The sequence below is a fragment of the Tachysurus fulvidraco genome, chromosome 24, assembly GCF_022655615.1.
Source record: "Tachysurus fulvidraco isolate hzauxx_2018 chromosome 24, HZAU_PFXX_2.0, whole genome shotgun sequence".
Taxonomy (NCBI): Eukaryota; Metazoa; Chordata; class Actinopteri; order Siluriformes; family Bagridae; genus Tachysurus; species Tachysurus fulvidraco.
Window position 1 is genome coordinate 4,413,322 of NC_062541.1, and position 13,400 is coordinate 4,426,721.

A 13,400-nucleotide genomic window follows, 5' to 3' on the forward strand; every position below is an offset into this window, starting at 1 on the left:
GAAACTTTTGTGATAACTAGGTGCCAAAACTTGCAGTAGTAACATTAGTTCACTGTAATCAGTATTAGCGCAAACTCTCAGATAGGTAGATGAGATTGTATGACAAATTATCAAGCTTTAATAACAGATCCACACTGCTGCTCTAGAAGCAGGAATATTAGCAAAGTTAAGTAGAAGCAAAACTTTCTGTCGACACACACGGATGAATTTCTAGGCACTAAATATTGCAATTTAACAAAACTTGGACAAAATGAAAACATTTTTGGAATTTTATTTGATTTCCTTCTACATGTTTAGGCACACTTTGTGTACACGGGTGATGAGGAAAGGAAGTTGTGTGTATTAAGAAGCCATTGTGTTTGCTCGTAGACGGTTCGAGCAGTCACGGGTTAGATGGCATGCTCTCGTACTCCTCCTTGCCACGACAGCAGCTCCTGGCTCTCGATCCAAACCTGTACGGGGGTGAGCAATTCCGGCACGGACTCACGCCACCACAGCTAGGCCCTGAGCAGATGCACCCGTACGGTACGATCCACAAGTCATTTATATTTATATATGTGTGTGTGTGTTTATGGACAGAGACACTTTCTATGTCTGTTGTACTTCCTTTGACATGTTACACCTTCCTGTACATGATCAATATCATATGTTGAATGAGGAGTTAGAAATAGTGCAGAATCGTGAATAATACATATTTCATTCCTTTGTTTTAAATATTGAAAATTTCCACCAAAAATAAATAAATAAATAAAAATATAACAGACTGATGAATCTGGAACGATTGGCAAAACTGAAGCCCCGGAAGCTCCGCCCACTTCCTCCATCTGATATTATTTATGTTTCCTGCTTCAATGAATGTGTTCATTAATTTGAATTAAAATTCGTTTGAACTCATTTTCATATGATAACTAATAATTTTGGGCACGGTGGCTTAGTGGTTAGCATGTTCACCTCACACCTCCAGGGTTGGGGGTTCGATTCCCACCTCCGCCTTGTGTGTGTGGAGTTTGCATGTTCTCCCCGTGCCTCGGGGGTTTCCTCCGGGTACTCCGGTTTCCTCCCCCGGTCCAAAGACATGCATGGTAGGGTGATTGGCATCTCTGGAAAATTGTCCGTAGTGTGTGTGTGTGTGAGTCAAATGAGAGTGTGTGTGCCCTGTGATGGGTTGGCACTCCGTCCAGGGTGTATCCTGCCTCGATGCCCGATGACGCCTGAGATACGCACAGGCTACCCGTGACCCGAGAAGTTCGGATAAGCGGTAGAAAATGAATGAATGAATGAACTAATAATTTTGATAGATACATAAACACATCATTTTCTGCAGGAAACAATGAGGGGGCTATTGTTATACTATTAATGCACAATTATTTATTTATTTATTTATTTATCTCAGGTTTTATTTTTCCAATAAGGGGAAAGTGAGATATAAGTGGGAAATTCTTACCATTACTTAATAAGACTAAGTGTCAACTCTAACACGTTAAAAAGAAAACGAAAACATCAATTGATCTTAAAATGCGCTGAAGTTTTTTGAGTAACAGACTAACATCAGCTGTGTGGAAGCCATTACTATGTCACCTGTAATTACCATAAAATCAACATATACTGAACATTTAATGTGGTTCTTTTTTCATTATCTGTATCAGATCGGTCTGAATTACAGATGATAAATCCACATCATTTCATTGTATATTTTCTTTCCGTCAAAGTAAATTTTAACAAAATCTGATCAGCTCTAGGGCGCAGATACTTTTGCAAGCCACCGCATCTCGACGTGTCGTGCGGCCGATAAATAAACTTGACTTTTCCTCCTCACAGATTCGGAAGCCGTTTTCCACGACTTGGACAGCGATGGAAGCCTTGGTCACCTCGGCGATTGTCTCTTGGCGACAGCAGAGGGAGGGGTGCTGGCTGGACGCGTGGGAAATCCCATTGACCGCCTGTATTCGATGCAGAACTCCTACTTCACCTCGTGACCCCTCTTCACCTCCGACCCCAGACTAACTCCACCGCAGTCCACAAGAGAAGCTGCAAACAAACAGACAAAGCCTTCACTCAAAGCCCAGCGTGTTTGCCCAACTAATCCTGCAGGATCTCTCATCTCGCAATCACACACCAGTTTACGTCAGTCACAGTCCTGTAGGAATAACAAACATAATGATTTAAACAGCAAACAGGAAATGATGCGGTTTAGGGTTCGACTAGGAATACGATAATTGTATCCTCATGCTTTAATCATTATTAATAAAACCAACACACACACACACACACACACACACACACATTTACGTCATAGGCATGCTGTATATTCGGTTAAGGCAGCTGATTTTACCTCATCGTTCATCACAAATCAGTCATTTGCAAATAAATAAATAAATAAATAAATAAATACATCTTGCATAGGAAACCTTGCATCTACCATCTTCACGTATAAATCAGAACGACATCTTATTTACAACTGAGTGCAAAAGTTTGTACACCCTCAGGTCCATATGAAGAAATAAAGTAATGTACAGCAATAAGATAAATTATTACAGAAAGTAAATGATCCGACCTTGTTGTTTAGGATGTTCACAGTCAAACGCAGCGGCTCATCAGATATACATATCTACTGTTAGCTCGTATGCCCACGCTGTGCCCTTTTTTTTGTCTCCAACTTCATTCAACAGCTTTTCATTTGTCCATTATTTATTTATTTATTTATTATTTTATTCCTTCTTTGGATTATTTCTAAAATCATGTTGAGATAAATTGCCACATTTCGACATGCAGCAATTATTTTAATACTTAATGACACATTATGTTAGAGGGGCACGGTGGCTTAGTGGTTAGCATGTTCGTCTCACACCTCCAGGGTTGGGGGTTCGATTCCGACCTCCGCCTTGTGTGTGTGTGGAGTCTGCATGTTCTCCCCGTGCCTCAGGGGTTTCCTCAGGGTACTCCGGTTTCCTCCCCCGGTCCAAAGACATGCATGGTAGGTTGATTGGCATCTCTGGAAAATTGTCCGTAGTGTGTGTGTGTGTGTGTGAGTGAATGAGAGTGTGTGCCCTGTGATGGGTTGGCCACTCCGTCCAGGGTGTATCCTGCCTAGATGCCCGATGACCCCTGAGATAGGCACAGGCTCCCCGTGACCCGAGAAGTTCTGATAAGCGGTAGAAAATGAATGTTTGAATGAATGAACACATTATGTTGATATTTTACAAACAAAAAAAAGAGCAAAGAAAAGCAATGCAGCACCCACTCGCTTTATGGGGGGTACAAACTTCTGCACTCGGCTGTGGAATAATTTCTAAGGCGAAACAGCAAATCAGACCCATTTTAGAATAAATGTCCTTTCTTTTTAGTAAATTTCCTCAGATTCTAGCCTTTTGTTCTCGCTCTTATCCTCACGCTGTTACACTTTAATTATCAGGCCTTGGATGATGTTATTTATAAGTATTAGGGACGGGAAAGACTAAACCGAGCGGCACACCGGAGTCTTAAGGAGTCTCTGTAGGGTTCAGAGAGCAAAGGGAAAGGGTGCATACCAGAGCGATTAAGACGAGGCCAACACAAATCCGCCCGGTGATACGGGGTCAGGTGAACTTGCGTGGGATTAAACGATTAAAAGCTGGAATTTGTTCCCATCTGTAACACATACGCTGCCAGTCAGAAGGGTTTTGGAAACTCTGTGTGTACTTTTGTAGTTTTGGTTGAAATGGGAATGAAGATAAATACAGAGTTATTAATATAAATTATTATTATAAGAGAAGTGAACTGAGAAATATGAGAGCAGTGTCTAAATTCTATTTTTTTATTATTATTATTATTATTATTATTTTAATCTCGGTCGCTCTAAAGAGTGTAAATGCGTAACACTAACAATCAAATGAACCTGTTGTGGATTAACTTTAAAAAAAAAGTGCAGCTTTGGTAAAGCGCTTAATTAAAAAGCGATTAAAACTAAGATTTAATAAATGATAATAATAATAATAATAATAATAATACTCTTTATTTCATTTATTCATGAGTTTGAAATAATTAACCTCAAAATGTTTTACATGGAAATAACGATAAAGCTTAATTTTATGTATTTATTTATTTAATAGTTAAACTGTAAAATAAAAAATATTTAAAAAAATAATAATAATAATTTTTAAAACCTGCAGGCTGGCAGTGTATGTGACCTCCTTTTCTCTCCTCGTTTCTTCTCCTCTCCTCATCTCTTCTCTCTCCTTGTCCCCTCCTTTTTTCTCTTGTCCTCTCCTCTCTCCTCCATGTCTCCTCTGCCCATCTTCTCTCCTTGTCTCGCCCTCTCTTTTTTCTCCTTCTCTCCTCGCTGATTCTCCTCTCATCTCCTTTCCTTCTTTCTCTTCCACATCTCCTCTCCTCCTTTCTCTTCCATGTCTCCTCTCCTCACCTCTCCTTCTTTCTCTTCCATGTCTCCTCTCCTCTCGTTTCCACTATATCTTACCCAGTTTCTACTCTTTCCATCATGATTTATGTTTCACCTCCGTTCTCTTCCTGTCTTTTGTCTACCTTCTTCTTTCCTCATCAGTTATCTGTCTGTATCTTTTCAGCATCTTTCGTTCTCTTGCTGAGTTATTAAGAAAGATCAGAATGTTTATGTCGCACTTTTCTACAATGAGCTTTAGTCCGAAGAAATCTTTTAATAAATAGCTGGAATGTTACTAACACTGAGACACAGGGTACTTCTGACGCTTTTGCCTAAGGAAATAATGCTGAAGTATAGAAAAAATAAATACACGAAAAAAAGCTTTGTTGGGGTTTTGTGCAGGAAATCCTCCGAGACCGTAGAGTTTTTCTCGGCGCTCGTTTCATTCTCACGTCTGAGGTTTGAACGCGTAAGGGTCAGGATTCGATCAGGGTCATCACACTGCCAACAGGGTCTCGCGTTTACAGGGTTTACATTATTACAGCATCCACATCATCCTAAATCCTAGTGTTCAAAAGTAATGGTGCCCCCGGTGTTTCCCGGGCAGCCCGTGTGATGCTAAATGTTCTCGTGCTCTAATGTTACTGCGCTTAACGTATTTGTATCATGACTAATATGGTTGCGATTAGCACTACTGTCTCTCTCCGTTCCTCTGTATGATAATGATACTGCTGGATATCTCGTTGCTTTCTCCTGCATGACGTACAGTGTGTACACGTGAGACGTTTCTTATTTAAAAACAAAAAAAAGATTTTATGACATGTACAGAACATTATTATTATTATTATTATTATTTCAGTGGATGTTATACGAAACAGGCCGAGCTGCCTGAAGCTGTGATCAGATCTGACACCAGGGATATCAAGGCCAATGTTCCTTGTTTTTCTGGACTCTATCATCAGGGTATCTGCTGAAACGGCACAGAACTGACAGCACAATTCGTTTCATTTTTTTTTTTTTTTGGGGGTTTTTGGTTTTTTTTGTGATCTGTTCCAAGTGGTTACTGTGTATTGTGTTTTCACCTTTACAATATAATCAGTGCTTTTGTTGTCAATATGATCATGTCTCCTTGATTACTGAGTCTTCTTCAAGACATGACAGAGGTGCAGCCTTTAAGACACGGGAGGTGGGGGGGGGATAATTGGACAAACATTGAAAGCAGTTTGAAAAAAGTTCACACACACACACACACACACGGTAACACAAATGACCCCTAAACCATTTTAAATGCATGGCCTCTGTGTAAACAGTTGTACAGTCATTACAGAGAATTAGAGATTACTGAACCGTATGAAAAAAAAACATCTTTAATAAAATCATTGTCAGTCCTTAAGAACTTTAAATCATCTTCTTGGATCTGGGATTGTTGTCGGGTTAAAATGAGGGAAAAAAAAGTACAAACGTTACAGATAATTACGCAACACTTTTCAAACTGAAGAAACGACATTTACGGCTTTGTTGTAACGTAAGCTTGTCTCATCGTGTCACTGTAAAATCATCGTGTCTTCATGGAGCTGGGACAGATTTAAGGTAAAAATGCTAAGTAATTTGCACACAAACAAAAACTGCCAATGCAAATCATATGGTGCAAAATTATTGGCACCCCAAAAAACTTTAAACCTCTTTAAACCGGTGTTTTTGGATCTGGGATTGTCATGAGGGTGTTTTTTTTTTTTGTTTTCTTTATTTAAAAAAAGAAAAAAATTAAGGAAGAATAAGAAAACAAGAACATGGCCTAGAGGAAGGTCACATATGGCTGCTCTTAACATCTGATTGAGCCAATAATCAGGGAGAAATAACACAAACAACCCTGTCAGGCGTGTTAGTCAGCGTGTTCCTGTCCTCCCACTCATCCCGTCAGTGGTCAAAGGCATGTACTAAGCCATAAGATCTCCCCCTCTTTCGCTCTTTTTATTCTTCTGCCAGCGGGAAGCTAGACACGATATGAGGGAGAGAAATCACACATTCCTTAGTTTAATATTATACAGCGATTCAGACGGGGGGGGGGGGGGGGGACGAGCCACGAGGAACCGGGCAGAAAAAAAAATACTCCACCCTGATTGGAGGGATCTGAATAAATATATTGCGTAGCTTGTTAAAGATTAACGGCGGTGTCTTTAAACATCACGAACAAGGATAATGACAGAATCAGACCTTTATGTCTTTTAAATCCTATAACAAACACTGACTACATCACAGCTTCATTACGACACGGAGAGCACATACGGATTACATCTCCAATATTTAGCCATACTGTATCATTTAAATATACTGTATATATGTACAAAGTGATATATTTCCTATTTTTTGTCAAATTACCTTTACGCTCTTTATGTATTTTTTTCCTAATACCTGAGTAATGGTTTAGATTTTGAGCTGTTTTCCCTAAACAGTGACTTCGAGCTCAGCAAATCTTGCATATCATTATTATAGAAAGTCTGTGCATGTTCTGATCAATAAACGCAGTGCCATGAATAAGTATTTATAATTTTATAACCAAAAGGATTTAACGTCCTGAAATTTGCACCGTATATCCCATCAGGGATATTAATTAAATTAGTTAGTACATTAATTAGTAATTAGTACATTAAATCCGTTACAAGTACAAAAGCTAGATATTCAAAACATCACTGTGCAACTGGTCCATGACAAAGAGATTAAATACGATTTGAACGGATTCAACCTGCGTGAAGTTAAACTGTGTACACGTAGATATATACGTCTGTTCCTGGAAGAACCCAGGAGAGAAGATTTTACAATCAGGGTTCGGTAATAAAAGAGATCCTCATCAGCCTGCAGTCTGCCTAGAGGAGGCTGTCCACCATACGTCAGTCACGAGTAAGTCTCGACGCGATGCTACCACCACCGTGCGTCACTACGTTTGTTCAGAACAGAAGAGATTTTATTGAGACACCTAAAACATGTTGAGATCTGCAAGTTCTTATTAAAAAAATATTTATAAAGATGAACTGTACAAGCAGCTGACATCAGATTGTCGTCTTTCTGTACAGTTAGCAACGTTTATTACAAAATGACAGTGTGTGTGTGTGTGTGTGTGTGTGTGTGTGTGTGTGTGTGTGAGAATATGAAATGTGTTCAAGTAAAACCGTGTGCAGTTAATATAGCCGTTGCCTTAATCCCACGGTGATGGAAGAAGGTTTCTGGTTGGGTTTTATGTGGGCGGAGATTCTGGATTCACTGCAGAGAGAATAAACACACTTTCATTAGTTTCTGGATTTTTCTACCCTACAACATTCGCAAATATTCTCTGGAGTCGCAGAGTTTTTACACAATCTGTTTCCTATTGCCACCATCCAGTCAGATCCAAAATTAGTGGCACTCAAAAACTGCAACTGCAAAATTATTAACACCCCACATAACATTTAGTAGGAAAATATTATGAATGAATTAGGTCTAAAATTTTACTAATAATTAATATTAGTAACTATGGCAATCGTTTTTCAACCAATTGAAAATATACGGTACCGTGCAAAAGTTTTAGGCAGGTGTGAAAAATGCTGTAAACAAAGAATGCTTTCAGAAATGGAAGTGTTAAACGTTTATTTTCGTAAATGAATAAAACGCAGTGAATGAACAAAAGAGAAATCTAAATCTAATCGATATTTGGTGTGACCGCCCTTTGCCTTCAAAACAGCAGCAATTCTTCTAGGTACACTTGCACACGGTTTTTAAAGGAACTCTGCCGGTAGGTTGTTCCAAACATCTTGGAGAACTAACCACAGATCTTCCGTGGATGTCGGCTCTCTCACATGCTTCTGTCTCTTCAAGTAATCCCAGAGCTCAGGGCTCTGTGGGGGTCGTGCCATCGCTTCATGCTGGTTTGAAGGCAAAAGGTACAGTAGTAACACCAAATATTGATTTGATTTAGACTTTTCTTTTGTTTGCTCACTTTGCATTTTGTAAATTGACAGAAATAAACCCTCATTATTTATAATTCTGAAAGTATTCTTTGTTTACAGCATTTTTCCCCACACAGTACTGTATGTAATTTATTTTTAGTTATTGTCCAAAACCTTTGACAAGATTTGAGGATGTAGCATTATAAAATACAATGGGGGTGCCAATAATTTTGCTACCCAAAAGAAAAAGCATCTGTCCTACTTGTGGTGGGTTAGGAAACACTTTATGGAGCCCAAAAAATCCACTACTTAGTGAGGATGGCAGTAATGATTACCTAATCCTGTAACGTCCACAGTGTTGGCGCAGGTCAGAAAGCGTGCCACGTGTGATGAGCAGGCCTGAGCCGAGGACTGGTTTTCCCTCAGGCAGCGCTCAAACTCTGCGAACTCTCCGGAACAGTCTGCCCGGATCTTCCTGATCACTGGACTACATCAGGAAATGACGAGAAACAAAAGCTCTCATGTCATGAATAGTTAATCTCATGAAAGCTCTCATGTCAATTGTGAAGCCCGATTACATATATACTGAGCTGACAGAAGACCAGACACACCTACCACATTAATCAGGACATTAGACTGATGTTGATATTTATTACAGGTGACTAAACAACCCCTTCTACCCCTCCACAACCCCACCCACACTTCACGGACCGTGGCTCTGTAAGGTCTCTCAGCCCGCGTCTCCCACCTCAGTTATTTCTGAATGAGTAAAAATATCTTCCTAATGTCCCACAACACTTAACTTTGTAGGGTACTGTGTTAATGATTCAGTGGAGGCATTAACACAGTTTTAGGGGGATTAAAAAAAAAATTAGACAAGGTCCAAATTCCTATATAGAGCTGAATTCTGGCACTCTAAATGTATTTTTTGGAATATCTTGTGTATCCCATGATGCACTGCTGCAGATTCATTCATCCATTCATTTGTTTATTCAATTTTTACCGCTTATCCGAACTACTCGGGTCACAGGGAACCTGTACCTATCTCAGGGGTCATCGGGCATCAAGGCAGGATACACCCTGGACAGAGTGCCAACCCATCACAGGGCACACACACTCTCATTCACTCACACACTCACACACTACGGACAATTTTCCAGAGATGCCAATCAACCTACCGTGCATGTCTTTGGACCAGGGGAGGAAACCGGAGTACCCGGAGGAAACCCCCGTGGCACGGGGAGAACATGCAAACTCCACACACACAAGGCGGAGGAATCGAACCCCCAAGCCTGGAGGTGTGAGGCAAACGTGCTAACCACTAAGCCACCGTGCCCCCCACTGCTGCAGATATGTATTTTAATCATGCAGCCTGAGGCGTGGATATAGAGCGAAGTCTTTACCAATGTTCTGTTTAATACTGAACATTTTCAGTGATTAGTAAACTGAAAATTAGTAAAATTAGTAGAGCACTTAATCATTTGCCTTTATATAATCTTAAAACATCCTACAATTAATAGAAAAAATGCCTGTGTATCCCAGGACTAACTACTAAATGAAATGCTGATGCTTGGGAAAAGATTTCTGGTGTAGACGTACTGAGACGAGGTACACTGTGCCACCTTCACCTTCAGGTGGTGACACTGCTCCTGCCATGCAGACGGATTAGAGGCCACACAGGCTCCATACTCCTCCATCTCCTTCTGGCAGAATTTGGCTGTAATGTCCATTGCTGCCTGCCTGCAAAGAAAGTCACACTTAAATAAACAAACGTGTTAAATGGCAGGAAGGACAAACCCTGAACAATCTGCATAGTAATTTTTATCAAAGAAAAGGGTGATGCAGCGGCACTTTAGTGCTAGCTGTCTGACTTCTTCAACATTCATGCTTATACCACCGCCGACACCACAGAGCTTGTCGACTCATAGATCACAAATCAGCCGAGCAGAGTCTCTCCTGTAACTCAGCATCTCGCTGTAATGAATAAGATACATACTGGGACCACTTCTACACCTCATTATCATGGCGTTAATCATCACTGGAAAATAACGAATGAGGAAAAGAGACACTCAGGCTTTATTATTACTATTAATTATTATATAATATAAATATAATTAACACTATTATTCCCGATATTCGGGATCCTTTTTTCTTCTATTAAAAATGCCATTGTAACCGCTAGCAATGTCATCCTGTGACGTCAACAGATTAGAATAACGCAAACTTAGATTAGATTAGATTAGATTAGATTAGATTAGATTCGACTTTAGTACAAGATGTGCAAGCGCAAACTTCTCACTTCTCAAAACATTACAGCAACACATAACTATTTAGCACCAGAATCCCACATCACATCATAATATAGTTAATTAAGATCTAGACAAATTTAATGCTTTACAAGTTGTAGTTTTCCTTTAAAGGTGGAAGTTTGAAGGAGGATTTTAAACAATTGCCTGTAACCTATTATTCATTTCTGGTATCATGTTGTAAACCATTTACAAGTTTTTAGTCAAGCATCCTGTAGAACATCTCCATAACTAAAACACACAAATAACATAATAATGATAAGATAATTAAAGACAACACAATATGATACTATAGTGAACCCCATACTGTCATAGTGGATAAACATGTGCACATATACAAGAAGCATGGATCATTTACAATGTGTAAAGGCTGTAAAAGTCAGAAAAGATTAAATAGCCATAGCTTACATGGTTGACACTTTAACTGAAATCAGCACAGGATGAAGGTTGAACGGTTTACATGCACACGTGAAAGTCAACCGGCTGCACTACACGCTTCCTTCTTCCGACGTTTCTGATTGGTCAGATAGATATTTCCAAATGTGCAACTCTATTAGCCAGATGGATGTCAATCAAAACAAAGAGGTGGGTCTTAATACAGGAGAACGAATCATGTCTGTGTCAAATGTTGAAAAATATATTTTAACAAATCGATAAAACAAAGAGTTATTAATGCGTTATTATTTGGCAAACGTCCTGTGACGAAATTCGACACGTTGTTTGAATTTGTACAGTAAAACTTTAGCTAATGAATGGAGCCGATGAGTTTTTTCCCTCGAAATTCCTGTAACCTTTCATTTAAAAATAACACGTTATTAATGCGACTAATATTATACGTACAGAATAAATGATTAAATGAGAGAGCAGATACATTAATTAAAACAGTTAAAGAACTGGTGTGTAACATCCTATTAGATTATTATTATTATTATTATTATTATTATTATTATTATTTAGTATTGTTTTTATTATCATTATTATTGTTATTGTTATTATTATTGTCGTTGTTGTTCATTCATTCATTCATTTTCTACCGCTACCGGAATTATTGTTGTTGTTAATTATTATTATTATTATTATTATTATTATTATTATTATTATTATTATTATTTGTTTGTTTGTTTGTTTCTTTCTTTTAAAGAAAAATAATTGAGCTTTGTACGATTCTTTTCGTGTTTCTATTTATTTTGTATTTTTAGGACTTCCGGACAACCGAGTACGTTACCGGAGGTGTCGTCATGGAGCTGCGTGCTTGCGTACGCGGAAGCTGGCGTGTGTGTGTGCGGTTGCTGCTGGTGTTCTATTTAAATCAGTACAGTAAGCGGACCCATTGGTGATAAAGTGTTCACCGGACAGTGAGGAGAAAGTGGAGATCAGCGGGAGGAGGAGGGTTCAGTCACAATGGTGGAGGTTAATAATAAAGCACTGTACATGAACCACAGCACGGACAGCGTTATGAGTGACGAGCTGGTGAACTCCGTGTCTCTGTACCGGCGCAGGCCGCGGCTCCTACACGGCACCGTGCTCCCGTTCGCCGCGCTGTTTTACCCCTGCTGGCTGTACGTGTGGGTCGCTGTTTACGGCACCGCGGAGTATCCGGAGGCCGGTCTGCTCGGGCTCGCCGCCATCGGGATCGCGCACGTCCTCACCGTGCTGTCGGGGTACTGGTCTGTGCACGCGCACTGCTGGCTGACCTGCTCCAAGGTAGTGTTTGAGAGAGAGAAAGAGAGAGAGAGAGAGAGAGAGAATCAGATCGCACTGCATCCGCAGCAGCACACATAAGAATGACGTGTGCAAAAAACACTTTCACAATTCCATCTGTTTGCTGCTTTATATACTGTACTCTGTCTGTCTGTTTCTCTGTGCCTGTCTGTCTGTCTCTCTGTGCCTGTCTGTCTGTCTCTCTGTGCCTGTCTGTCTCTCTCTCTGTGCCTGTCTGTCTCTCTCTCTGTGCCTGTCTGTCTCTCTCTCTGTGCCTGTCTGTCTCTCTCTCTGTGCCTGTCTGTCTCTCTCTCTGTGCCTGTCTGTCTCTCTCTCTCTCTCTCTCTCTCTCCCTCTCTCTCTCTCTCTCTCTCTCTCTCTCTATAACACATTGGTTCATCCAAAGCGACACATAATTCAATTTAAGATAATGCAGTGAAGAATTAAGTGTCCAAAAAGGCCCGAACTCAAAACTTCCTGATTCTAACTAAACACTGAACCTTCACTGCCCTGGTGCTCTACTCCAATTCTATCACACCTGTAGCATGTAACTGAGCCTCAAAATCACATCCTGAGAGGATCTGGACCCAGAGACTATCCCAGGAACGCTTCCACAGAATAACACACATACACACACACACACACACACACACACACACACATGGACAGTACTGGTGTAAATGATCCATCTAGTAGAATGTTTTTGACAACCCAGAGAACCCAGAGGAAATGGTATTATTTATTCTATTATAAATGTACCTTTTTTAGGAGAATATTTTTTCTACACTACAAGCAGCTGTTTTGAATCATTGTAAACATGCACACAACTTTACATGCTCCTCATCTTGGGGAAAAAAATTATGTTAAGCATGCCAATGAATAAGAAATATATTAAACAACAGTAATTTAAGAGCATTTCCTCCCTAGAAGAGTATGGATGTTCTGAAACATGTCGTAATTGCTCCTTTTTTTTTTTTTGTCTAATGCACGTCTTACCCAGGAATGTTTGGTAGTGTTGCCATTCAGTCAGATGAGATCTGTGCAATAATGTAAAGTCTGTTAAGAGTAAATCTGAACGCATTTGAATTGATCCAGCCG

The 13,400-nt window shown here is 39.8% G+C and overlaps 3 protein-coding genes across 3 annotated transcripts in view; 2 read left to right on the plus strand and 1 right to left on the minus strand.

Moving 5' to 3' along the window:
• lmx1al (LIM homeobox transcription factor 1, alpha-like) overlaps window positions 1-2,926 on the plus strand; it is a 29,775-nt gene extending 26,849 nt beyond the window's left edge. The window contains exons 8-9 of the mRNA XM_027155079.2: window positions 370-525; window positions 1,819-2,926. Coding sequence (XP_027010880.1) covers window positions 370-525; window positions 1,819-1,976 — 314 coding nt within the window. The 3' untranslated portion in view covers window positions 1,977-2,926. The remainder of the gene's footprint in view (window positions 1-369; window positions 526-1,818) is intronic.
• A 2,473-nt stretch (window positions 2,927-5,399) lies between these two features.
• LOC113648090 (coiled-coil-helix-coiled-coil-helix domain-containing protein 5) lies at window positions 5,400-11,151 on the minus strand. The gene is made up of 4 exons (XM_027155143.2): window positions 11,010-11,151; window positions 9,895-10,035; window positions 8,631-8,782; window positions 5,400-7,633 (listed from the first exon to the last, which is right to left on the minus strand). Coding segments are annotated over exons 1-4 (321 nt in total). The 5' UTR covers window positions 11,012-11,151; the 3' UTR covers window positions 5,400-7,607.
• Window positions 11,152-11,825: 674 nt separating this feature from the next.
• The window catches only part of atp13a1 (ATPase 13A1), a 15,505-nt gene continuing 13,930 nt past the window's right edge, over window positions 11,826-13,400 (plus strand). Inside the window, exon 1 of the mRNA XM_027155141.2 lies at window positions 11,826-12,305. Within this exon, the coding sequence (XP_027010942.1) occupies window positions 12,003-12,305 (303 nt within the window). The 5' untranslated portion in view covers window positions 11,826-12,002. The remainder of the gene's footprint in view (window positions 12,306-13,400) is intronic.